Source organism: Tachysurus vachellii, chromosome 16 (genome assembly GCF_030014155.1).
Source record: "Tachysurus vachellii isolate PV-2020 chromosome 16, HZAU_Pvac_v1, whole genome shotgun sequence".
Classification (NCBI taxonomy): domain Eukaryota; kingdom Metazoa; phylum Chordata; class Actinopteri; order Siluriformes; family Bagridae; genus Tachysurus; species Tachysurus vachellii.
The window spans coordinates 4,485,702-4,512,650 of NC_083475.1; the positions used below are offsets into that span (position 1 = coordinate 4,485,702).

The 26,949-nt window shown below is 38.5% G+C and overlaps 1 protein-coding gene across 3 annotated transcripts; it reads left to right on the plus strand.

The window, feature by feature from the left end:
- The first annotated feature begins 73 nt into the window (after positions 1 to 73).
- Positions 74 to 26,903, plus strand: LOC132858835 (NACHT, LRR and PYD domains-containing protein 12-like). 3 transcript variants are annotated; one of them, XM_060889346.1, is made up of 14 exons: positions 74 to 373; positions 607 to 741; positions 953 to 1,069; positions 1,184 to 1,300; positions 1,416 to 1,532; positions 8,160 to 9,944; positions 12,268 to 12,462; positions 13,779 to 13,952; positions 14,818 to 14,822; positions 15,646 to 15,808; positions 18,161 to 18,334; positions 23,881 to 24,054; positions 25,438 to 25,611; positions 26,221 to 26,903. In XM_060889346.1, the coding sequence occupies exons 2-14, from the start codon at positions 689 to 691 to the stop codon at positions 26,225 to 26,227; spliced, it is 3,255 nt and encodes a 1,084-aa protein (XP_060745329.1). In that variant the 5' UTR covers positions 74 to 373; positions 607 to 688; the 3' UTR covers positions 26,228 to 26,903. The 3 variants fall into 3 exon arrangements, with proteins under 3 accessions (XP_060745329.1, XP_060745327.1, XP_060745328.1); XM_060889344.1 differs by lacking the exons at positions 14,818 to 14,822; positions 15,646 to 15,808; positions 18,161 to 18,334; XM_060889345.1 differs by lacking the exons at positions 1,184 to 1,300; positions 1,416 to 1,532; positions 14,818 to 14,822; positions 15,646 to 15,808; positions 18,161 to 18,334 and having other exon boundaries at positions 26,221 to 26,902.
- Positions 26,904 to 26,949: the final 46 nt, after the last annotated feature.

Here is a 26,949-nt window from a genome sequence, read left to right on the forward strand (position 1 = left end):
AACCCTGACCGACACATGACTCCTTCTTCCGAAAGTGAAAGTGGGGATGCACTTATTTCAGGGATTTCAGAACAGCGTAACAGATATTGCGACAGCGGGCAGATATACGTTCTGGCCTGTTTAATAATCTAACCCTAACCGTAGTTTTTGGTTGTTTATTTGTTTTTGAAAATAGCATTATCCATCGTAGGTATGCTCTTTTTTTGTTTTTGAAAGACCTCCAGAAACACGCCCACTTTACCTGGAATATAGTGAATGCCGAAAGTTTTCTCCCTCCGAATCGACTCCATTTTGTGAAGCGTTTGTACAATTAATATAATGATATGATTAATATGTGATATTAATGTGACAGAACAAGGCCTGTTGACTAAAGGTAATTTATTTGATTATTTGATGGACTTTGTGTTAGAGGAATGTGTATATATTGTATATTAAACTCAGTATGACGTATGTACTGTACAAACCTTTCAGCTTCCTCTCTTCACTTTATGGGGAATTAAACATTAAAGGAGGTTTAAACAGGATATTTTAAACTAAAGGAGCAGCATTTTCTTTAAGAATAAAGATGTGAAAATGAATGTGCACATTTGTTTGTGTGTTTTCTAGGAATGTGATCCATTCCATCAGAAGATATCAGACTCTTCAGGACTCAGCTGTGTGTTTGTGTAAACTTTACTAATATTTAAAGATGGAGACTCCTGATCTGGACACAGATAATGTTTCTACACCATCAATCAACTGGTAATCTACAACATCCTTGTGTTCTAGTCATTAAATATTCACATCTAAATTATTATTAGTAAATATGAAATGATTTAACCAAATGTTTTACTATTACAGTATATAACTATACACATCTAACAGTCACTTCACAGTAAAAATGTATTGTTTATTGTAAGTAAAATAAAGAGTTTATATAAATGACTAAAGGACTGTGTATAATGTTGTACAGTAAACCCCAGAGAAAGAGATCAGAATCACCAACACAAAGCTGTATCTCCATGAAGAGTGATGGGTCTATGGATCCTCCTCCTGTGTTTAAAGATGGAGACTTATCACTTCTACACAGGTAACGTCTGCTCACTGTTAATGTCACTGCTAAAGTCACACTTAAGGGAAATATACTGTAAGTAAAATAAAGAGTTTATATAAATGATAAAGGACTGTGTATAATGTTGTACAGTAAACTCCAGAGAAAGAGATCAGAATCACCAACACAAAGCTGTATCTCCATGAAGAGTGATGGGTCTATGGATCCTCCTCCTGTGTTTAAAGATGGAGACTCATCACTTCTACACAGGTAACGTCTGGTCACTGTTAATGTCACTGCTAAAGTCACACTTAAAGGGAAATATACTGTAAGTAAAATAAAGAGTTTATATAAATGATAAAGGACTGTGTATAATGTTGTACAGTAAACTCCAGAGAAAGAGATCAGAATCACCAACACAAAGCTGTATCTCCATGAAGAGTGATGGGTCTATGGATCCTCCTCCTGTGTTTAAAGATGGAGACTCATCACTTCTACACAGGTAACGTCTGGTCACTGTTAATGTCACTGCTAAAGTCACACTTAAAGGGAAATATACAGTAAGTAAAATAAAGAGTTTATATAAATGATAAAGGACTGTGCATAATGTACAGTAAACTCCAGGGAAAGAGTGATCTGTCTATGAATCCTCCTCAGAGGTTTAAGGATGGAGACTCATCACTTCTACACAGGTAACGTCACTTAAAGGGAAGTTTAACTACATAAACAGGGGGTAAAGTAAATACTGAAACACAGTAATGGAGCCACTATTGTGTGTCCAAATACTTTTTTTTTAATATTTAATCATTTTTATGGGAATGTGTTTGGGAAAAGTGTGTTTGTGGTGTGTTTAATATAAATAGTACTTGGTTTGACATGATGTTTTGTAATACAGTGAAATTCATATGTTAGTGAGGTAGTTTTGGGGTTGCTGTGTGTTCAGTCATTGCAGGTGAGACCACTGCTTAGCATTATTGAGCTAATTACAGGAAAATAAGTCATAAGAATCACCTATGCCCCTTTTCCACAGGGGCAGTTTGATTGCTGGTTCGGAGCCAGAGCCTAATTTAGAACCAGTTCTTGCTTTTTCGACAGCCAAATCACCGGCTCTGAACCAGGAAAAGTGGTTCTTAAGTAGCACCAAAATGTTGCTGGTCTAGACTTAAGAACCTCTTGTGTCAGGAGCTGTGGGCGGGGCTACTGTTAGTGATTTATATGATAATGTACCTTAAGTGTACTAATGTTTAATACACTTTTCCTTTACTGCAATATCACCAATTATCAGCAGACATGATAGTAGGTAGGTACATGCTAAGGCTAACTTTTTTGTGTTAATGATAAAATAATGCTATGTACTTTCTTGATAACAACCTCAGTTTATACAAATTACATGGAGCTGCACGTGCACGTTGGATTCGCCAGGTTTGGATGCCAATGTAGGTTCGCAAAGCCATGAGCATTAACAGTAAAGCAACATCCGCCATTGTTGATGTTGTGTTTGTGTTTACCGCTGCTGCGCTACAGTTGCTGGCAAACGTGACACGTACTGTATACAGTGACGTCGGACTCGGCTCTGTGATGGCTCTCTAACCGATGGAAAGGCAAACCGGTTCTTAGACGGATCACCAGTGGAACCAACTTTGACTACAGTTTGAACGTAAAAGTGTTAGTCTAGCCGAATAGCGTCCGTCTTTACATTTACATTACATTTATGGCATGTGGAAGACTCCTTTATTCCGAGCGACTTACATGTAACTCATTTATAAATCTGAGCAATTGAGGGTTAATGGCCTTGTTCAGGAGTGATGAGGGCTTTGAAGTAAGAGGGAGCTGGTCCATTTTTGGCTTTGTAGGCCAGCATCAGTGTTTTGAATCTGATGTGTGCAGCTACCAGAAGCCAGTGGAGGGATCGCAGCAGCGGGGTGGTATGCGAGAACTTTGGCAGGTTGAAGACAAGCCGTGCAGCTGCATTTTGGATAATTTGCAGAGGACGAATTGTGTTCATAGGTAGACCTGCCAGCAGTGCATTGCAGTAATCCAGCCTTGAAATGACAAGAGACTGAACAAGTACCTGAGCAGCCTGTGTGGACAAAAATGGCAGAATCCTTCTAATGTTGTAGAGAAGAAACCAACATGAGCGAGTCACTTGTGTGCTGGCCGACCAGCCTTGGATGGTGGTATGCTGGTCCAGCATTAGGTGCTGGTGTGCTGGCTGACCAGCATTAGGTGCTGGTGTGCTGGTCAACATATGTTGTCTTTTGGATGCTAGTATAATCCCAGCAAGACCACAACAAAACCCATTTGTTACATATCACATTTCTTAGTGCATATTCATAGCTAAATAAAGACCAAGACAAATTTCTTGAGAATTGTAATTCACTTTTTAACAAAGAAAAACATTCTGGATATTCCTATCATTTACATGGCTTTCTTTATATATATATATATATATATATATATATATATATATATATATATATATATATATATATATATATGCATGTATGTATAAGGTTGTTTAAAATATTTATTGGACAATGACATTTGCCATCACACTGTAATATACACACGTGCACAAATAACGTTACACAATATAACCTTTACAACACACATTTTTGGTCTTAGCTTCTGCTCTCTCTTTTAGTGAGGAACAAGTAGTATGTGGTGGCGATGACCATGTTTTTTTAAGAGGTGCTACCCAGAGTCGTTTGCCTTTAGACAATTCCTGCTCTATGTCTTCTTTATTCTCTTAAAAATTATAGAAACAAAATAAGAAATAAAACTATATATCACTCATTTGTTTATATTGTGCAGTGAACGAGTTATGATAAAACAGCTACTGCTTAAGTTACATACATCAGTATTTGTGCCCTGAAGAAGTCTTGCTTCCATCGTACCCAATAAACCTGAGTTTGGTCAAAAATGTCGTAATTAAAGTCCTTAATTTCGCTAGTTGAAACAACTGCTGTGCAGCCGTCATCCAGGTACCTCACGTGTGCAAACATTCTGATTCCCAGTGATCAGCAGATTCGTCGTGTAGAAGCGGAAGTTTTTTATTTACCCCACAACAAAATCCTAATTACGGTGGCAAAAACAAGATGATCTGGAACACGTGCACTTATACTAATTTCGATAAACACTGTAAGGTATAAAATGTAGTCGAAAACATTGCGAGATTTATTTTTGGAAAGTGCAGGAACTACATTTACCTTCGTGAACATAGTTGCTTTAAAGGTTGCATAGCAACGCTGATGCTGGGTAATATCTATTCACATTACCGCTTCTTAATTGAGACAAATGGATTTTAGCATTGTTTGACTCCAAACTCCAAAGAAGGTGGAGCTGTGGGGTTGAGTAGAGAAGAGATGATGTTGTGGAGCTTCTGAGGGTCATGTGACGAAGCTTCAAGCTTTTCCTTGTAACAGGAGGTCTTGGCAGATCTGAGGAGAACTTGGCCAGGAGTGTTAGGTAAGAATCAAGATCTGCATCAAGTTGTGATTTCTTCCACTTTCTCTCTGATGAGCTTAGCTAGCTATCTTCGATTGTTGTGCAGCACATCTGAAAGCCAAGGAGCAGAACAAGAAGTTTTCTTATACCCCTTTTCCACCAAAAAGAACCGAGTGCTGGTTCAGAGCTAGCACTGGTGCTGGTTCAAAGTTGGTTCCACTGGCGAACCTTCTAAGAACCGGTTTGCCTTTCCACTGGTTAGAGAGCCGTCACAGAGCCGAGTCTGACGTCACTGTATACGTGTCACGTGTCCCAGCAACTTTAGCGCAGCAGCGGCAAACACAAACACATCAACAATGGCGGATGTTGCTTTACTGTTAATGCTCATGGCTTTGCGAACCTACATTAGCATCCAAGCGAGGCGAATCCAACGTGTGCATGCAGCTCCATGTAATTTGTATAAATGGAGGTTGTAATCGAGAAAGTACATAACGTTATTTTATCATTAACACAGAAAGAACTTAGCCTTAGCATGTAGCTACCTACTATCATGTGTGCTGATAATGTATCATATCACGGTAAAGTAAAAGTGTATTAAACATTAGTATACTTAAGGAACATTATCAGATGCGCTAACAGTAGCCCCGCCCACAGCCCCTGACACAAGCAGTTCTTAAGTCTAGACCAGCAACGTTTTGGTGCTACTTAAGAACCACTTTTCCTGGTTCAGAGCCGGTGCTTTGGCTGTCGAAAAAGAAAGAACTGGTTCTAAATTAGGCTCTGGCTCTGAACCAGCACTCAAACTGCATTGGTGGAAAAGGGGCATAGGTGATTCTTATGACTTATTTTCCTGTAATTAGAAAAAAAGGGGCATTTGTGAACATAGGGCAGAGAAAGTCCATAGTTGAGGAAAGAGATGAGAGGAAAGTATCTGTAGCTGAGTCCAAGGGTAGTGAGGAAAAAGACTCAGGATCAGGAAGAGAAGAAAGAGTGCCAGAAGCTACAGAAGTAGGGGAGACAGCATGAAGGTTGCGGCGGGTTAGAGTGAGGGGGTGAGAGGTACTTTTAGGTAGGATAGGGAGAGTGATGGTGAAGGATACCAGGTGATGATCGGAGACGTTTATTGGGGTAGCAGTCATGTCTGTAGCTGGAGAAGGACGGGTGAAAACCAGGTCCAGGACATTGCCTCCTTTGTGTGTGAGGATGTAGCTGTTGAGTGTCAGGGCGAATAGAAGAGTCAGGAGGGAAGAAGATTGAAGCTTGACTCGAGAAGAGTCAGGAGGAAAGAAGATTGAATCTTGTTAGAGGGGAGGTTGAAATCACCAAGCACTGTCAGAGGGGAGCTATCGGAAGGGAAAGCACTAAGCAGTGTGTCCATTTCTTCCAGGAAGTCTCCTAGGGGACCAGGAGGGCGGTAGACAACAATGATAGAAGGTTGATTGGAGAGGTAACTGAAATGGCATGGAATTCAAAAGAGGAGATGGTTAAATGAGACATGAGGAGAGGTATAAAGCACCAGTGGTAGCTTGGTCGACCTGGGATTCAAACAAAACTGTCTTCTGTGCTGATCCATAATAATTCTCTAAAGTCCTAAATAAACCTCTTGATAGATTCTTTTCGAATTCTAACCAAGTAGCATGGAAATGAAAATTCAAAAGAATAAAACACATTCAGCAGAGGATTTGGTTGATAAGAACATAGTTGAGACCAAGATGTATTTCTAAGCCTACAGTAGTGCTTGAAAATGACACGCTCAATTTTAAATGAGCATATCTCAAAAACTACAAGGTGTGTTTGAATAATTCTGGTACCAAAATAAAGGTAACACGTGATATTCATAACAGAAGTTTTATATAACTATATATGTATTACCAGGTCAGAGAAGATGGAACACAGCAAAATAATGTTAGAGAGTGAATTAGGAAGGAATTAATGTTGGGTCTGTGGTGAACTCAGAGTTTATGATGACCCATTAGTTTCTCAGGAGCTCTCAGTTGCACAATTATATACTGTTGTAGAAAGAACATTATTTACATTTACACTGTTTATGATGAGGTTCACTTCTGAGTCTGGTTCTTCTCAAGGTTTCTTCCTCTTATTATTTCTCAGGGAGTTTTTCCTTGTCGCCGTCACCTCCGGCTTGCTCATTAGGGGTAGGGATAGATATATAATATTTAAAATTTAAATTCATATTTATAAATTCATTCATTCATTCATCTTCTACCGCTTATCCGAACTACCTCGGGTCACGGGGAGCCTGTGCCTATCTCAGGCGTCATCGGGCATCAAGGCAGGATACACCCTGGACGGAGTGCCAACACATCGTAGGGCACACGCACACACACACACACACTCATTCACTCACGCAATCACACACTACGGACAATTTTTCCAGAGATGCCAATCAACCTACCAGGCATGTCTTTCCGTATCCGGAGGAAACCCCCGAGGCACGGGGAGAACATGCAAACTCCACACACACAAGGCGGAGGCGGGAATCGAACCCCGACCCTGGAGGTGTGAGGCGAACGTGCTAACCACTAAGCCACCATGCCCCCCATATTTATAAATTAATTTTAAAATTTAGATTTATGTTTTCATGTATTTATTTATTTTTATTTTTATATTTTTCCATACTTCTGTGAATTTTTAAAAGCTCTATACAATAAAATTGAATTGAAATTTAACTGAATTCATGCAGTGAAAACTAAAACCTCAAGGAATCTATTGTATAACATCTCACCATTAACTGTTTGAAGATCTAATTACTAATGTCTCTAGTTACATTAAGGTGTGTCATGCCACAGCAGGAAGCTCTTCCGGTTTTGAAGTGAGACACGGCATTCTAGGAATAAACATTTTATGAGTGATTTTGAACCAAATCAATAACTGACTGAAAGGCCATTCCAATATGAAATGGGAGAAGCTGTTATATTGTGATTTCCTCCTTTTTTCCTATTGAAGCAGATGCCACCAATAGTTGTGTTATCAGGTACAGGAAACGAAACTGTATATATGTATAAAAAGCCTTATTAAAAAGCTGGCTAACCTTAAACATTCAAAACATCCAGTGTTATAGAATAAAGATTTATTCTTAAATAAAATATTTCTATTGTTCCATATGTACATTAACGCTTGTTGTAAAAATCCACATTCAGTTAGCAAGTGAGTTAAAATCTGTAAAGTTTGTAAACAAATGATTAAAGAAGTGTCTATAATGTTGTACAGTAAACAGGGAAAGAGATCAAAATCACCAACACCCAGTTGTATCTCCATGAAGAGTCATGAGTCTATAGATCATCATCCGGAGTTTAAAGTTGTAGACTCCTCACTTCTACACAGGTAGTTGACTTTTAATGTCAATGCTAAAGGCACACTTATAGGGTAATTTAACGAGATAAACAGGGTGCAAACTAAATACTACTACACTAGACCTTTGACTTTAATAACGCCACTATTACAGTATGTGTTTAAAATTCGCTGTCTATTTTTTGGGGGAAATGTTTTGATTGGAATCTGTGCTTGTGGTATCTTTCTTCAAATGACATTCATACAATGGCATTGAAATATGGCTTAAGTGTCCAAATAATAGTCTATATACTACAGAGTGATTAGATTACTGAAAACAGATGATTAAGTCTAATAAACGAACCCCGCGTCTTTCTGCTTCTCCATATCACAGGCACGACCCAGAATCTGCTGCTGTAAATGAATTCCAGAAAAAGTTCAAATTAAATCTGATGAAGAAGTTTCAGTGTTTGAATGGAGTGATAATAAACCTGGGAACCCAAACACTCCTAAATGAGATCTACACAGAGCTCTACATCACAGAGGGAGACAGTGGAGAAGTCAATAATGAACATGAGGTGAGACAGATCGAGGCAGCATCCAGGAGAAGAACAACAGAGGAAACACCAATCAAATGCAATGACATCTTTAACCCTTTATCTGAACAAGACAACCCCATCAGAACTGTGCTGACAAAGGGAGTCGCTGGCATCGGAAAAACAGTCTCTGTGCAGAAGTTCATTCTGGACTGGGCTGAAGGGAAAGCAAATCAGGACGTCCACCTCATATTTCCACTTCCTTTCAGAGAGCTGAACTTGATGAAGGACCAGAAAGTGAGCCTGATGGAGCTAATTGATATCTTCTTTAAGGAAACAAAGGAAACAGAAATGTCCAGTTTGGAAAAGGTTCTGTTCATTTTTGATGGATTGGACGAGTGTCATTTTCCTCTAGATTTCCAGAACACAGTGAGAGTGTGTGATGTAACTGAATCAGCATCAGTGCCTGTGCTGCTGATAAACCTAATCAAAGGGAATCTGATTCCCTCTGCTCTCATCTGGATCACCTCCAGACCTGCAGCAGCTGATCAAATCCCCTCTGAGTGTGTGGATCGAGTCACAGAGATACGAGGGTTCAATGACCCACAGAAGGAGGAGTACTTCAGGAAGAGGATCAGTGATCAGAGCCTGGCCAATAATATCATCACACACCTGAAGTCATTAAGAAGCCTCTACATCATGTGTCACATCCCAGTCTTCTGCTGGATTTCAGCCACTGTTCTAGAGAGAATGTTGGGTGAAGCAGAGAGTGAAGAGGTCCCCAAGACTCTGACTCAAATGTACACACACTTCCTCATTATTCAGACAAACATCATAAGAGAAAAATACTCAAAGAAGCAGGAGAGTGATGAAGAAATGCTTCTTAAACTGGGACAACTGGCTTTTCAGCAGCTGAAGAAAGGGAACCTGATCTTCTATGATGAAGACCTGAGAGAGTGTGGTATTGATGTGAGAGAAGCAGCAGTGTACTCAGGTGTGTGTACTCAGATATTCAGAGAGGAGTTTGGGCTTCACCAGAGTAAAGTGTACTGCTTTGTTCATCTGAGCATTCAGGAGCATCTCGCAGCTCTGTATGTGCACCTGACCTTCATGAAGGAGAAGAGAAATGTTCTTAAACAGAATCAAGATTCTAAACGTTGGATGAAAGAAAATACAATCTCAGATGTACACAAGAGTGCTGTATTTCAGGCTTTAAAAAGTCAGACTGGACATCTGGATATTTTCCTTCGCTTTCTTGTAGGTCTTTCACTGGAGTCCAATCAGAAACTTTTACATGCTTTAGTAACACAGACAGGAAGAAGCTCCCAGAGCATAAAGGAAACAGTTCAGTACATTAAGAAGAAGATCAGTGAAGATCTTCCTACAGATAAATCCATCAATCTGTTCCACTGTCTGAATGAACTGGGTGATCATTTTCTAGTGGAGAAAATCCAACACTACCTGAAATCTGGAAAACAAAGTAAACTTTCTTCTTCACAGTGGTCTGCTCTTGTGTTTGTGTTACTGGCATCAGCACAGGAGCTGTATGAATTTGACCTGAGTAAATATACCAGTACAGATAAGATAACAGAAGATGTTGTTCTGAAGATGATGCCTGTGATTGCAGCATCCAGTAAAGCAATGTAAGTAAATCTGAATATAACTGTTATACTGTTACAGTGTTAGAGAGAAACTGAACACACTCTAATATGGACTTTGGGATGTTCTGACATGAAGGTGATACAGAGTGGAGTTAATGTGAATAGATAAATTAGAGAATAAAAACTGCATTAATAAATGAATGATACTGAAGTGCAGCTATTTAACAAGTAGAAGCAGGTGATTACATTTGAGAGAGTTTTGAAGTTTTTTAGTTATGATTGATCTTAATATTTTCAAATATTAGGAAGTTGATGTATATTAAACACACCTGTGTACCAGACATAAAGAACCATGTTTACTGCAGTAATGAAAAATTGTAATCCCCAAAAAGATTTTATTCATTATTTATTCATCAATTATTATTATTATTATTATTATTATTATTATTATTATTATTATTATTATTATTATTAGAGACAGAGAAGGAAGATTCTAGAGGCAAGAGGAAGCATCAATATAAAGTGAGAGACTGTTGGACTTTGACAGGGTAGATTTTGAACCTACTGTATAAGGAGAACCTTTGAGAATTTTGAAAATGTTGGAGGAAAACCAAGGGTTTATTTCATTTAAGCATCAATTGGTGAGACAGGAGTGTGGAAGAGCAGAGTCAGGTTTTGTGGACATATAAAATATATACCAAATTTTTATATACCACATTATTTTAATGTGTGAAAACGTATCAAAGGCTGCACTCAACTCTAACAGGACAAGAATTGTTAAGAGTTGAGCTTCAGCAGCCATCAGGAGATCATTAGTGACCTTCACTTAAGCAGTTTCCATACTGTGTTTAATACAGAACCTGAACTGAAAGGATTCTAATAGATTATTGTCACTAAGTTTATCATGAACCTGTGTGATAACTTTCATGTCACAAAGTGTTCATTTAGCTGAAATTACTCCCTTTAATGCTAATCTACTGTATAACACTACATGATAAGATTTTAGCTAATGTCAGTCTGATCCCTAAACAAAATTCTCTATAGTTAATTCTGGTCAGATTATACCCAAGTGGCTCATGTTGTGGAAGCGTTGAGAGAATCAAAAACAAGAGTAAAAAGGTTCACAATTTACTTGTACTGCTGTACAACGGGACCCAACACTCCTCATGAAGCATGAGCGAGGAAGGACCCTGATCATTTTTACACTGAGTTTTCATAAACATGATTCAAACAGTATTTTATGCAAACAACCTCATCATCAGTCATTTCTTCACTGGTTCTGATCATCTGAGCTGCTGAAGTTCTGGAAAGTTTTCATCACCTGAGCAGTGATTTTATCTTAAAGTGATTTTATCTTAAAGATAAAAGGCTGCTGAGCTGCAACTTAAAATTCATTAGTTTAACGTCTTACATTTCAATGCAATGAGGATAAGATGGGGTGATATGTTCATATCTTCTGGTTCTAGTTAGGACTCTAGCTGCTGTGTTCTGGACTAACTGGAGCTTGTTTATGTTCCTACTGGAACATCCAGACAGTAAAGCATTACAATAATCCAACCTAGAGGTAACAAATGCATGAACTAGCGTTTCTGCATCATGTAATGACATCATATTTCTTATTTTAGCAATATTTCTGAGATGAAAGAAGGTTACCCTTGTGGTATTATTTATGTGAGCTTCAAATGAGAGACCGGTATCAATAATCACACCGAGGTCTTTTACTGCTGCACATGATGTAATAGAAAGACCATCCAGAGTTACTCTGTAATCAGAAACTTTTTTAAATGTTTCTGATTACAGAGTAACTCTGGATGGTCTTTCTAATGACCAAATGACCAAAGCTGTATGATGTATGTAATGAAAACTACAGTAGTGAACTAGTGATCACTCAGACAGTAAAACCATGTGCTCTTGAAATTTGTTTTCTTTTACTTCTTATTTATAGGTCGTAAAAGAAAACAAATTTCAAGAGCACATGGTTTTACTGTCTGAGTGATCACTAGTTCACTACTGTAGTTTTCATTACATAAATCATACAGCTTTGGTCATTTGGTCATTTTCCTCTTCTATAATGTTGAATCATTGCTTGAATGTCAGTGTTACATTCTGTAATGTTTACTGTGAGATCTTTGTCTTTTTCAATACAAGACAATCCCATATTTTACAGGACAGGGGCAACCCTACACTAGATACTAGTTAGTTAGCTGTAGTTAAACACTAACTTTACCCATTTTAATGACATCAACATGTAGATGTTTGTACTTTCAGTATTTATAAAAATGAGAAGGTTCAGTGAAAGCTTTGAGGACGTGTTTGATCATTTGCACTAGTGTGAGTTCATTATGTTTTATTTTATTTCCTTTAGTATCAGGTGTGATTCACTTGGAGTAAAAAGTTGGCCATCTCTGGACTCAGCGCTCAGATCAGAAACCTCCAATCTGAAAGAACTTCATCTGACTGTGAAAACACTGGATCTGTCTGGGAATAAACTAGGAGTCTCAGAAGTGAAGAGTCTCTCTGCTGTACTGGAGAATCCTCACTGTAAAGTGGAGACATTGAAGTAAGATCATCTCTCTGAGAATCACAATAACTCACTAAAAGCAGCAGTTATATACAGTGTTGTTTTTCACCTGAAATGTTCTGTAACACTACAACATTCAGAACAAATAGATTAGTCATTAAGTGATAATGATTTTTCTACAGAATCACTTATGCAGTAAAGATATAAAAAAATCAGTAAATAAGAAAAATGTTAAAAATTCTGAGTCATTATTTTTAATGCCAGCAAAACATTTGCAGCTCAAGAAAAACTTAATATCAATAATAATAAGTAATATAATAAAATAATATAACTGGTGAATCTCCAGGGTCCTGGTCACACCCATTTGGAGTCCTGTTAAACTCTGGACCTGTTAAACATAAACTCTGTTAGAATGTTAGAATTATTAATAAACCTCAGTTCTCTCATTGAGTGACGTTGGTCAGTAACATTTCTGTGTGGTGTGTAGTCGTGTAACAGACTAGATTAATAAAGAGTTTATCTTCTCTGAAACAGACACCACACTGTGTCTTTACCCCTGAAACTCCTACACTGTAATCAGAGGATATAATAAGATGAAATGTGTTTCAGTTTGTGTTTACACTGGAGAACAGTGTCAGAGTGGAGATTGGACTCATCTGAGAGCTGAAGAACAGAACTGCAGTTGGTTTAGAAGTACATGGGGCAACACCAACACAGTCATTTTAACTCTAATTAAAACACTGAATGAATTTATTTAATAATATATGATGTGGTGGTGGTTCATTCTGACTATTCTGTTAAAATCATCACCAAACCATAATAATCAGACAAATATAATGAATCTCCTCATAGACTGAAAATAAATCTCAGCTAAAACAATTTGTGTGATTTCTCAGTTATTTTAAAACAATAATTTATCTAATATCATTAGTTAGATTTTACTTCATGATTTAACATCATAGCCTATATGTTTAAATAAAATAGACTTTAAATATCATGTACACTATATTAAGTGTCCATACACGCTGATGTTGACAGGTGACACAATCCTATTGAATGGTGAAGCTGTGTGTGTGTGTGTGTGTGTGTGTGTGTGTGTGTGTGTGTGTGTGTGTGTTACTTAAACAACTGATAAATGAACAGACCTCTTTCAGCTCATTGTCCTCTTTTTATAGTCATGTAAGTTCTTTTGAGTGACTGCTGATTTTGAGTTTCTTCGCAAACCTGTGCCCACCCTGTTTTACCCAGGCCCACCCACTGTTCACAATCTGACAGTAATGTTTTGTTCAGTGTTAATTATACTTTATATAATAAAAATCTGTTGATGAAGAGTGTGTCATTGTGTCTCTCTACAGGTTGTGTGAGTGTGGTGTCTCAGATGAAGACTGTGCTGCTCTGACTTCAGCTCTGAGATCAAACCCCTCACACCTGAGAGACCTGATTCTGTCTGATAATAATCTAGGAGACTCAGGAGTGAAGAGTCTCTCTGCTGTACTGGAGAATCCTCATTGTAAACTGGAGACACTGAGGTAAGATCATCTCTCTGAGAGTCACATGACCTGATCCTCTAATAGTGAGACTGAAGCAGAGGTTTTAGGTTCATCATCAATGTCCTGAGGAGGAAGATGATTTCTCACAGATGATTTCTCACAGACTCTGATGTGACTGCAATGTGTCTAAAATTACTGTGAAATTTACTAAAACATTGGAATTAATCACACAAACTGGAGCTGGGACACAAACTAAATTTACTGTGTGAGCTGCAGGGTTTAAAAGCAGCACTGACATGGAAATGATGGAAATAAATAGAACTTGGGGACTAAAATTACACAAGAGTCTCTGATCAGCTCACACTTTCAGAATATATAATTGATGGATTTACCCTCCATCCGGGGGCAGAAGGGCTGCATGATAAAGGTTAAAATGATCATCAAGAGTCAGTTATCTGTCAGCTATCAGCTTTTTTATTTCAATTATATTCACTTATGAATTTTTACAGTCAAATTACAGTTATCTGTATAAAAAATAAGAACATGTAAAATTCTGTTCAGTGTACAAGTGGGTCTGTTTTACACTCTAACTGTTATAATAAAATTCAATTGTAATAAGACTCCACTGTAGAAAACAGAATGATTCAGAAGTGAATGAACTAAACCTACACGATACATGTCAGCATTTGTACTATACATTTGTGTTGTAAAGGTTTTTGTTAGAAACACAAGTCAACATGATCCAACTTTAATGAGGACCACAAGAGAGTAACAATATTCCCCCAGTACTAAAAGCCCTCTCTGAAGGGGAACCTACACCTGACCTAAATGATATTAAAAACTGGAGACTGGTGAGTTTGTTATTCAGAGGTTATAAATTACTCTCCAAGGTTTTGGCCAACAGACTAAGTGAAGTTTTAGAACAAGTCATCCATCGTGATCAGACAGATTGTGTCCCAGGAAGATGAATTTTTATAATATTTCTGTTATCTGGGATATTTTTGATATCAGTAAGAGTCTTAAATAGATTTTGGTCTAGTGTCAGTAAACCAAGAAAAGACGAACACAGCTATATATGAATGTGTTCACAGCATTTAGTTTTAGTCCTGATTTTGTTTTCATGATAAAGGTTTTGTACAGTGATGTAGAAAGTATACTGAAAGTTAATGGTAACTTATGTGGTTCTTTATAAAGTTTATGGAGGTGTTGTATACTTTAGTAATATAAACACTTTTAAACAAGTTAAGAACAGATTTGTACTGATTATATATTCTGAAGTTCACAAACCTGTTTATCAGCTGATGATGAACATAATGATTATGATGATGATGATGATGATGATGATGATGTTTTTATTGGTGATCAGAGGGAAGTTTGTTGTTGGAAATATTAAAAGAGTTTAAAATCATCTCTGCTACAAAAGTAAGCTGATTTAAATGGAAATCCATGGATGTCCATATTGTTTACAGAGTTAAACTGTTTCATGCCTTTGTGCAGTGTAATAGGTAAACATTTATTGTATTCTAGTCTATTTGATGTGAGGAAACATTCACACTAGAAATCTTTATTTATCTGACAATATTAAATGTAATAAAGGGTTTTAAAAATCTGTTGATGAAGAGTGTCATTGTTAATTAGAATAATAAAATAATTTTACAAACACATTATCTTAGTAAGTCTTAGACCAAGATCAAAATCTGTTATTGAAGTGTGTCATTGTGTCTCTCCACAGGTTGTGTGTGTGGTGTCTCAAATGAAGGCTGTGCTGCTCTGACTTCAGCTCTGAGATCAAACCTGAGAGAACTGGATCTGTCCTATAATAATCTAGGAGACTCAGGAGTGAAGAGTCTCTCTGCTGTACTGGAGGATCCTCACTGTAAACTGGAGACACTGGGGTAAGATCATACAGTATATTAAAACATTAATGATAAATCATGGTCTAATCTTCATCCAGGTCGTAATAATAGATAAACACATTCTGTATAAATAAAACACAGTCACAGTTGTTCTTGTCAATACTGAATAAACCATTTACACTTTCACAGTCTGGGTTTAAAAAATACACCAATGAACTAACAACTTCTCCAAAAACTAATTAGAGTCTGATCCTGTTTTAGGTCTGATTACTGACAGTCTGATCTTCTCAAGAAAGATCTGTTCATGTGAACTCGGATTAAAACAGAGATTTTGTTGAGATGTGAAGCAGTGAAATGTTACTGAAAACATTTACATTTATATTTTATTTCTCACATACACAACCATACACAGTACGACATGTAGTGAAATGTTTTTAAACTGTCTGTGATTTAAACATAAAATAGAATAATAAAAAAGATAATAGAGTAAAAATAGAATAGATGTAACAAATAGAAATGTAAGAATCAGTTTAATCGAGTGGAAAAATAAATCTGAATATGGATCAGTGGCAGACCAATGTGACTGTTTTAATAAAGTTCAGATGTGTTAAATACTGCAATATATGAAATATGTTATGTGTAAAATAAAATCTGGCTGATGTGTTGTGTATGAAAGTCCAGAAAAAGTCCAAGTTCTAGTCTTATGTGACCTCCTGGTCTCTGAAGTGTGTTACTCAGTTCACAATAATATACACTGTCTACAGTCAGTGTCGACACTCGAGCCCCAGCAAAATGTTCCTGATAAATCAGTGTCTGATGATGTAGATTACAGTAGATACGTCTGAAAATAGGCTTCATCTTCATCAAACATTAATATTTACATCATGAGTTAAAATATGAAGACTGATTTTAATGTTAGCTGAAGTGAAAATATCCTGTACCCTTCAGTCATAAGCCCCGCCCATCATAAGCTATGCCCATCACTGTCCCCCGCCCATCACTGTACCCCGATCCCTTACTGTGCCCACCCCAACTTTGACCCCATCACTGTGCCCTGCCCCTCACTTTGACACCCCCATTTTGTGCCCCGCCCCCTCACTGAACACCGCCCTCTCATTGTGCCCCATCCTCTTTACTGCCACCCCCCCCCCCCCCCCCATGTTAATAAGTAGTATGTGAATGTGGATTTAGATGACTGAGGACTTCCTGTTTTATAGAGCTGATTTATTTGCCACAGATTTGATCAATAATGTTAAATTGTTAACTGCTAAAAGAATATTTTCTTTTCTCATTTCTAAAATCTTATAAAACTGGATGTTATTTAGTCATCAGTGAAAGCTTTTTGAAGTGGTTTATTCATTTATGCCCCTTTTCCACCAAAAAAAGGTGCTGGTTCAGAGCTAGCACTGGTGCTGGTTCAAAGTTGGTTCCAGTGGCGAACCTTCTAAGAACCGGTTTGCCTTTCCATTGGTTAGAGAGCCGTCACAGAGCCGAGTCTGACGTCACTGTATACGTGTCACGTTACACAGCAACGTTAGCGCAGCAGCGGCAAACACATCAGCAATGGCGGATGTTGCTATACTGTTAATGCTCATGGCTTTGTGTACCTACATTAACACCCAAACGCGGCGAATCCAACGTGTGCATGCAGCTCCATGTAATCTGTATAAACGGAGGTAGTAATCGAGAAAGTACATAACGTTATTTTATTATTAACACAGAAAGAACTTAGCCTTAGCATGTAGCTACCTACTATCATGTGTGCTGATAATGTATCATATCACGGTAAAGTAAAAGTGTATTAAACATTAGTATACTTAAGGAACATTATCAGATGCGCTAACAGTAGCTCCGCCCACAGCCCCTGACACAAGCGTTTCTTAAATCTAGACCAGCAACGTTTTGGTGCTACTTAAGAACCACTTTTCCTGGTTCAGAGCCGGTGCTTTGGCTGTCGAAAAAGAAAGAACTGGTTCTAAATTAGGCTCTGGCTCCGAACCAGCACTCAAACTGCATTGGTGGAAAAGGGGCAATAGGTGACTAGTTAGTTAGTTTTCGTACAAAAATACTAGTTGTGGATTTAAGGTTGTTTAGCTAAAAAAGTTTACATGTGTAATTGTAGCAAAGATCTTTACAGTGAAATGAAATGTAAAACTGAAATAATAAAATGATATGCAGCACAAAGTTACATTCATTTTTCTTACATAATATGATGAAAAACAAACACACAAATGAACAAATAAATAAATTATTAAATTAATAAATAAATAAAGGCTTTCTTGGTGTTTTTGCAAAAAAAAAAAAAAAAATTTTAATAGATCAAAGTGATTAAACTCTAGAAATGTCTCTGTGTACAACCAGTGAAGAGTGTGTCATTGCGTCTCTCTACAGGTTGCGTAAGTGTGGTGTCTCAGATGAAGGCTGTGCTGCTCTGACTTCAGTTCTGAGATCAAACCCCTCACACCTGAGATACCTGAATCTGTCTGATAATAATCTAGGAGACTCAGGAGTGAAGATTCTCTCTGCTGTACTGGAGAATCCTCACTGTAAACTGGAGATAATGTGGTAAGATCATATATTAAAACATTAATAATAAATCATGGTCTAATCTTCATCCAGGTCGTAATAATAGATAAACACATTCTGTATAAATAAAACACAGTTACAGTTGTTCTTGTCAATACTGAATAAACCATTTATACTTTCACAGTATGGGTTTTTTAAAATACACCAAGGAACTAACAACTCCAAAAACGAATTAGTCTGACCCTGTTTTAGGTCTGATTACTGACAGTCTGATCTTCTCAAGAAAGATCTGTTCATGTGAACTCGGATTAAAACAGAGATTTTGTTGAGATGTGAAGCAGAGAAAGGTTACTGAAAACATTTACATTTATATTTTATTTCTCACATACACAACCATACACAGAACGGCTTAAAATAAACTAGAATAATAAAAAAGAAAATAGGATAAAAATAGAATAGATGTAACAAATAGAAATGTAAGAATCAGTTTAATAGAGTGGAAAAATAAATCTGAATATGGATCAGTGGCAGAACAATGTGTCTGTTTTAATAAAGTTCAGATGAGTTAAATACTGCAATATATGAAATATGTTATGTGTAAAATAAAATCTGGCTGATGTATCAGTGTTGTGTATGAAAGTCCAGAAAAAGTCCAAGTTCTAGTCTTATCTGTTGCCCTGGTCTCTAAAGTGTGTGTTACTCAGTCCACAATAATACACACTGTCTACAGTCTGGGTCGACACTTGAGCCCCAGTAAAATGTTCCTGATAAAGCAGTGTCTGATGATGTAGATTACAGTAGATATGTCTGAAAATAGGCTTCGTCTTCATCAAACATTAATATTTACATCATGATTTAAAAACATGAAGACTGATTGTAATGTTAGCTGAAATGAAAATATCCTGTACCCTTCAGTCATAAGCCCTGCCCATCATAAGCCACCCCCTCACTCTGCCCTTCCCATCACTGTGCCCAGTCCCCATTACTTTGCCCCACCCCCTCACTTTGACTCCATCACTGTGCCCCGCCCTTCACTTTGACACCTCCTATGACTCGCCCCCTCACTGTGCCCCATCCCTTTTACTATGCTCCACACCTGTTTCTGTGCCCCACCTCCAATACTGTATCCCACCCTCTTTACTGACTCCCCCGTGCCCCACCACCTCAAATCAAATCAAATTTTATTTGTCACATACACATACATACAGAGTAAGACATACAGTGAAATGCTTTTTGCCTCTGTCCAGTATTCAAACATAAAAGGAATGCAATTAGGGATAAAAAAAATAAAATAAAACCAAAAGGAGGTAGATAAATAAAAAGTATAAACTATGTAAAAACTATATAAAATATGAAAATATATGTGGAAAATAATGTATATACATAAATGTGTATGGTTTTAATGATTGTCCTTAAAGTGTCCATGTGCAGTATGGTGTGTGTATAAAGTGTATAAAGTGGCACTGTGCTGTGCAAGTCCAGAGTTAAAGTGACTGTCCAGAGTTAAAGTGTCATAGTGCAAAAAGGTGTGCAGAAAAACAGTGAAGATGGAGGGAGAGGTCCAGTACTAGATCCTGTGTGTTTCCTGGTTTAAACTCCGAATGGCCTGCAGGAAGAAGCTTCTCCTCATTCTCTCTGTTTGCTTTCAAGGAGCGGAAGCGTTTCCCTGAATGCAACAAAGGAAAGAGTCCATTGTTTCGATGGCTGAGGTCCTTTACAATCTTCCTGGCCCTGGTCCGGCACCGCATGCTGTAGATGTCCTGCAGCTCGGTGTGGATGGTACGACAGCACCACCCTCTGGAGGGCTCGACTGTCCTGCATGGTGCGGTTCCCAAACCAGGAAGTGATGCTACCCATCAGGACACTCTCATTGGTGCAGGTGTAGAAAGTCTTTAGCACCTGAGAGGGTAGTTTGAAGTCCCTTAAGCGTCTCAGATGGCACAGACGCTGCCGGGCCTTCTTCACCAGGGTGTTGATGTGACAGGACCAAGACAGGTCCTGTGTGATGTGAACACCTAGGTACCAGAAACTGCCCAGTCTCTCCACTGGGGTCCCGTTGATGTTTAGCTGTTGGTATGACCGCTCCTGCTTTGTGCTGAAGTCCACTATCAACTCCTTAGTCTTGCTGACGATCAGGAGAAGATTGTTCTCCTGGCACCATCTCTCCAGGTTTTTAGCCTCCTGTAGATAGGCCGTCTCGTCCTTGTTGGAGATCAGGCCCACCACAACAGTGTCGTCAGCAAACTTGATTATGGTGGTGGAGTTGGAAGTGGCCACACGGTCATATGTGTACAGTGAGTACAGCAGGGGGATCAGAACACAACCCTGGGGAGCTGCGGTGCCGAGGGTGAGGGTGGATGAGGTGTGTTTGCCCACCCGTACGGCTTGTGGTCTGTCTGTCAGGAAGTTGGAGATCTATTGACACAGCGGCAGGATGAGTCCCAGAACTTCCAACTTACAGGTGAGCGTGAAGGGAATTATGGTGCTGAATGCTGAACTGTAGTCCACAAACAGCATTTTTGCATAATTCCCTTTTCTGCAGTCCAGGTGTCTCATCGTAGTGTGGAGAAGATGAGCAATGGCCTCCTCAGTAGAGCGGTTCTGGCAGTACGCTAACTGTAGTGGATCCAGTGTGTCTGGTAGTGATGCAGTGATGAAGTCTCTGACCAGTCTTTCGAAGCACTTCATCACTACCAAGGTCAGGGCTACAGGGCGGTAATTGTTGAGGCAGGTGTGCTGGAGTTTCTTCGGGAAAGGAACAATAGTGGACTGTTTGAAGCATGAGGGGACAACAGACTGTTCCAGTGAGAGGTTGAATATCTCAGTGATCACCGGTGCTGGCTGGTCAGCACAGGCTTTCAGAACCCGACCTGTGATGCCGTCTGGTCCTGCTGCCTTCCTGGTATTCAATCTCCTGAATGCGCTCCTCACGTCATGCTCCGAGATGGTGAACGTGTTTAGCTCTCCAGCTCTCTCAGCGTGCATGCTGTTTGTGCCACTAGCGCCACTAGCGTGGTTAGTGCAGCCTCAAAGCGAGTCTAAAAGATGTTTAGCTCATCTGCCAGAGATGTGTCCACATTCTCCATTCTAGAAGCTGGTGTTCTATAGTTCGTCATGTTCCTTAGTCCCTCCCACAGGCTCCTAGAGCCACCGTGTTGGAACTGTGACTCTAGTTTCCTCCCGTAGCGGCGATTTGCTTCCTTCACCGCTCTGTGCACACTGTAAGACGCAGCCTTGTACTCGTCCATGTTCCCGTGTTGTAGGCAGCGGAGCAGGATCTCCGAGCGTCACAGATGGTTTTATCCACCCACGGCTTCTGGTTGGGAAACGTTCTGATGGTGGTTTTCTGCACTGTATCATCCGCTAGTTTCCCGATAAATCTCACAACCGCTTCCATAAACATGTTGATGCCATCAGAGCTGCGCCTGAACATGTTCCAGACTGCGTCATCTAAAGTGTCCTGCAGAGTGGCCACCGATTGGTCAGTCCAGCGTGCGTCCTCCCTCTGAACCGGAGCTTCCTGTTTCAGCCTATGTTTGTATACAAGCGTGAGGAAGATGGCGGCATGGTCCGATTTAAGATGTAGAAAGAAGGGCCGACATTTGATGGTCAGTAGCTCCAGATTTGCTGTGCAGGAGTGTGAAAGAGGAATGAAGCTCGTGCTGTCACATCAGTGGTTGTTCACCATCAGACACACTCCACCTCCCCTTGACTTAACCAACTCCAGTGTTCTGTCCATGCGGTAAACCGAGAAAAACTCGGCCGGCTGGATGGCATGGTCTGGTACCGCTGGGTTCAGCCATGTCTCGGTGAAGCAGAGAAGGTTGCAGTCCCGAATGTCCCTCTGGAACTTGACCCTTGTCCTGAGTTCATCGAGCTTGTTTTCCAGAGACTGGACGTTGGCTAACAGGATACTAGGTAAGAGAGCGTGGTGTGCGTTGGCCCTCAGCCTGTTCCTGACGCCGTTTTCCCTCAAGTCCATCGTTCATCCTCAGGATCTCGCTTGGCCAGCATGGGTCTGGGTTTAAAGGTGGCGAATGGTGAGTGGATTGTACACCAATAGATATAAGAGTGGCTCTGTCATATCTAATGATGACCATCTTGTATACATAAACTGGTATCTATGTAAATAAATATATGAAATAAACAACAAAAGGAGCAGGAACCGGAGCAGTTGCGACGGCAGCCAACACTGTGCTCCTTTTTTCACTTTTCTCTGTAGAAATCTTGACTTGCAGTCAGATGATAATTAATAATCCCACATTGTATCTGAAGACTGAGGAGATGTAACTACCAGACTAACACTTATCACTGTGTTAATAAGTAGTATGTGAATGTGGATTTAGATGAATGAGGACTTCCTGTTTTATAGAGCTGATTTATTTGCCATAGATTTGATCAACAATGTTAAATTGTTAACTGCTAAAAGAATATTTTCTTTTCTCTTCTCATTTCTAAAATCTTCTAAAACTGGATGTTATTTAGTCATCAGTGAAAGCTTTTTGCAGTGGTTTATTCATTTATGCCCCTTTTCCACCAAAAAAAGGTGCTGGTTCAGAGCTAGCACTGGTGCTGGTTCAAAGTTGGTTCCAGTGGCGAACCTTCTAAGAACCGGTTTGCCTTTCCATTGGTTAGAGAGCCTTCACAGAGCCGAGTCTGACGTCACTGTATACGTGTCACGTTACACAGCAACATTAGCGCAGCAGCAGCAAACACATCAGCAATGGCGGATGTTGCTTTACTGTTAATGCTCATGGCTTTGTGTACCTACATTAACACCCAAACGCGGCGAATCCAACGTGTGCATGCAGCTCCATGTAATCTGTATAAACGGAGGTAGTAATCGAGAAAGTACATAACGTTATTTTATTATTAACACAGAAAGAACTTAGCCTTAGCATGTAGCTACCTACTATCATGTGTGCTGATAATGTATCATATCACGGTAAAGTAAAAGTGTATTAAACATTAGTATACTTAAGGAACATTATCAGATGCGCTAACAGTAGCCCTGCCCACAGCCCCTGACGCAAGCGGTTCTTAAATCTAGACCAGCAATGTTTTGGTGCTCCTTAAGAACCACTTTTCCTGGTTCAGAGCCGGTGCTTTGGCTGTCGAAAAAGAAAGAACTGGTTCTAAATTAGGCTCTGGCTCCGAACCAGCACTCAAACTGCATTGGTGGAAAAGGGGCAATAGGTGACTAGTTAGTTAGTTTTCGTACAAAAATACTAGTTGTGGATTTAAGGTTGTTTAGCTAAAAAAGTTTACATGTGTAATTGTAGCAAAGATGTTTACAGTGAAATAAAATGTAAAACTGAAATAATAAAATGATCTGCAGCACAAAGTGACATTCATGTTTCTTACATTTTATGATGAAAAACAAACAAACGAAAGAATGAACAAACAAACAAACAAATAAATAAATAAATAAATGCATTGTTGGTGTTTTTGCCAAAAAATAAATAAATAAATCTGTGTTTTCAGGTTTCTGTAAAATTCTTGTGGGCCTGTGATCAAAGTGATTCACCTCTAGAAACATCCCTGTGTTCAACCAGTGAAGAGTGTGTCATTTTGTCTCTCTACAGGTTGTATAAGTGTGGTGTCTCAGATGAAGGCTGTGCTGCTCTGACTTCAGCTCTGAGGTCAAACCCCTCACACCTGAGAGAACTGGATCTGTCCAGGAATAATCTAGGAGACTCAGGAGTGAAGAGTCTCTCTGCTGTATTGGAGAATCCTCACTGTAAACTGGAGAAACTTTGGTAAGATCATATATTAAAACATTAATGATAAATCATGGTCTATTCTTCATCCAGGTCGTAATAATAGATAAACACATTCTGTATAAAAAAACACAGTCACAGTTGTTCTTGTCAATACTGAATAAACCATTTACACTTTCACAGTCTGGGTTTAAAAAATACACCAGCCCCTCACTTTGACACCCCTATCACTTTGACACTTTTACTGTGCCCCACCCCCATGTTGTGTTCTGCCCCCTTATTGTACCCCACCCTTTTACTGACCCCTCCTGCCCGCTCACTGTACTCCTTTTTTCACTTTTCTCTGTAGAAATCTCGACTATCAGATGATAATTAGATTTAGATGAATGAGGACTTCCTGTTTTACAGATCTGATTTATTTGCCACAGATTTGATCAATAATGTTAAATTGTTAACTGCTAAAAGGTTTTCTTTTCTCATTTCTAAAATCTTCTAAAATTGGATGTGATTTAGACATCAGTGAAAGCTTTTTGAAGTGATTTATTCATTTAGACGACTAGTTAGTTAGTTTTCTTACAAAAATACTAGTTGTGGATTTAAGGTTGTTTAGCTAAAAAAGTTTACATGTGTAATTGTAGCAAAGATCTTTACAGTGAAATAAAATGTAAAACTGAAATAATAAAATGATCTGCAGCAAAAAGTTACATTCATGTGTTGTAAACTTTTTTCCAGAGAAGACCAGGAGACTTGGATATCCTTGTGCAGTAGTCTTTATTGTAGATACACGATGAAACAAGTCTGCAAGTCAGAGCGTACTGGCACGGGCGCTGCAGTCATCAAGTCTGACTTAAAGTTGTAATACATTGTCTATATACACATTGTAAGGGGCAGTCCCATCAGATAGAGACATAACACTCAGGTGACAATCAAAGCATGAAAGGATGCAACAGCCCCCACACCAGATCCTTGAATTTCACCCTCCCTTAATCCCATTAACATAACAATGGGACAAACTGTGCAAAGAGTCAGATGATACCCTGAGTTACCTTGCCCCTTTCCTTTGATATTTATGAGATACAGGAACCACAAGTCTAATGTGCAGTTTGAATTTAACTAGCATTGTAACTTGATTGGGCTTCTATATTATCCACAGTAATATGCTGGAACTAAAATGAAATAAACCAATGACTTAAAAATTATTTTCCCACACATGTTTCTTATATTATATGATGAAACACAAACAAAAAACAAACAAACAAACAAATAAAGGCTTTGTTGGTGTTTTTGCCAAAAAAAAACAATAATAAATCTGTGTTTTCAGGTTTCTGTAAAATTCTTGTGGGCCTGTGATCAAAGTGATAAAACTCTAGAAACATCCCTGTGTACAACCAGTGAAGAGTGTGTTATTGTGTCTCTCTACAGGTTGTGTGTGTGTGGTATCTCAGATGAAGGCTGTGCTTCTCTGACTTCAGCTCTGAGATCAAACCCCTCACACCTGAGACTTTTGAATCTGTCCAGGAATAATCTAGGAGACTCAGGAAAGAAGCTGCTTTCTGATCTTAAGGATGATAAACATTACAAACTACAGACACTGTGGTGAGTAATGACCTTTTAATAAAAGTTTAACCTCATTATCATTACACATTGATACACATTACATTTCTCTTCAATAACTTTCAGATTATCAGGTTAGAAAATGTCACTATATTCTGTTTAATCAGAATTTTTCTAACGATTCTCTTTAATGCTCTTTTGCGTTTAATGTGTTGATGTAAAATTCATGTGAAGGAAGAAAACAGGGATTCAGACAGTCTACAAAAAGTCACAAATGAGTTCATGAGAGTGAACATTGTGTCTTCTGTCATTCCTGTAAAATACACCTCAGTTTGTTCTTAAAGTCTGCACTTAAATATACTGTAAATGTAGAATAAGATCTAAATGACACAGTAGTGTTTGTTATTTTAAAAAGCTCCTGTGATTGGATAAGAGCAGTGATGTGATGTGTAAAGATCTGCTCATTATCCTGTTAGAACTTGTGGAAGTTCTCATTTGTACTAGTTAAATGTTAGAACACAGATGTTAGTAAGAATGAAGAAATGTTGAATGATTCATTATAAACAGGAGATGATAATGTTTCTGTTGGAGCAGAGATGATTACATGCTGTTGATCATGAAGTACCACTCATGTTTTTCTTTTAAATTCAGGTTCTAATGAATATCTGTGTGTGATGAAGACTCCATTCTTCCTGCATTACCATGATGGAGAATAGAGAACATATTTATTAACACATCACTCATTTAAGTTCATTAACACATCACTCATTTAAGTGTGTGTTCATCGTGTACAGTGAATTAGACTAAACACAATTCTACACTGAGTTTATAATGACCTCTGATCCCTGGATAAAATTCCCTGGACCTCAATCCCATAAAAACCTAAGGGATTATTTGGAACAGCAGATGAAAATCCACATGAACTCGAGCTGAATCCAGTCACTGGAAGAGAAATAAAATGGACAGGAACAGTTTCAGGACATTGGTGGATTTCTCACCTGATAGGATTGGAGTTTATCTGAGGAGTTTATCTGAAGAAGCCCACAGGAGACTCACTACACACATTTATCGCTTTGTCCTTTGGGTAATTAATGTTCCAGTGATGTTATACTAAGTATCAGAACTCTTCTAATCAAAGCAAATTAATGTTCCACCACTAACTGTTGTATAATGTAGTTTCAATGGTTTGTGATTTTACTGTTTGTGTGACTTATTATTTGTTTATTATTGTAATATGATTTACACTTTTTACATATGTATACTTATAGCTATATTACTGGATACATAATTAAAATTGTAATTAAAATAAAAATAATTACATAATTAAAATATTGTATGAATGCACATAAAATGCCTTGTATAAATACATCATACATTTAG

Bases quoted from the DNA above. Each gene is read 5' to 3' on its own strand.
- LOC132858835 (XM_060889346.1), top strand. From the start codon at position 689: ATGGAGACTCCTGATCTGGACACAGATAATGTTTCTACACCATCAATC. The intron at 1,533-8,159 runs GTAACGTCTGGT...TCCATATCACAG, and splicing joins GACTCATCACTTCTACACAG to GCACGACCCAGAATCTGCTG. The intron at 15,809-18,160 runs GTAAGATCATAC...GTCTCTCTACAG, and splicing joins TGTAAACTGGAGACACTGGG to GTTGCGTAAGTGTGGTGTCT.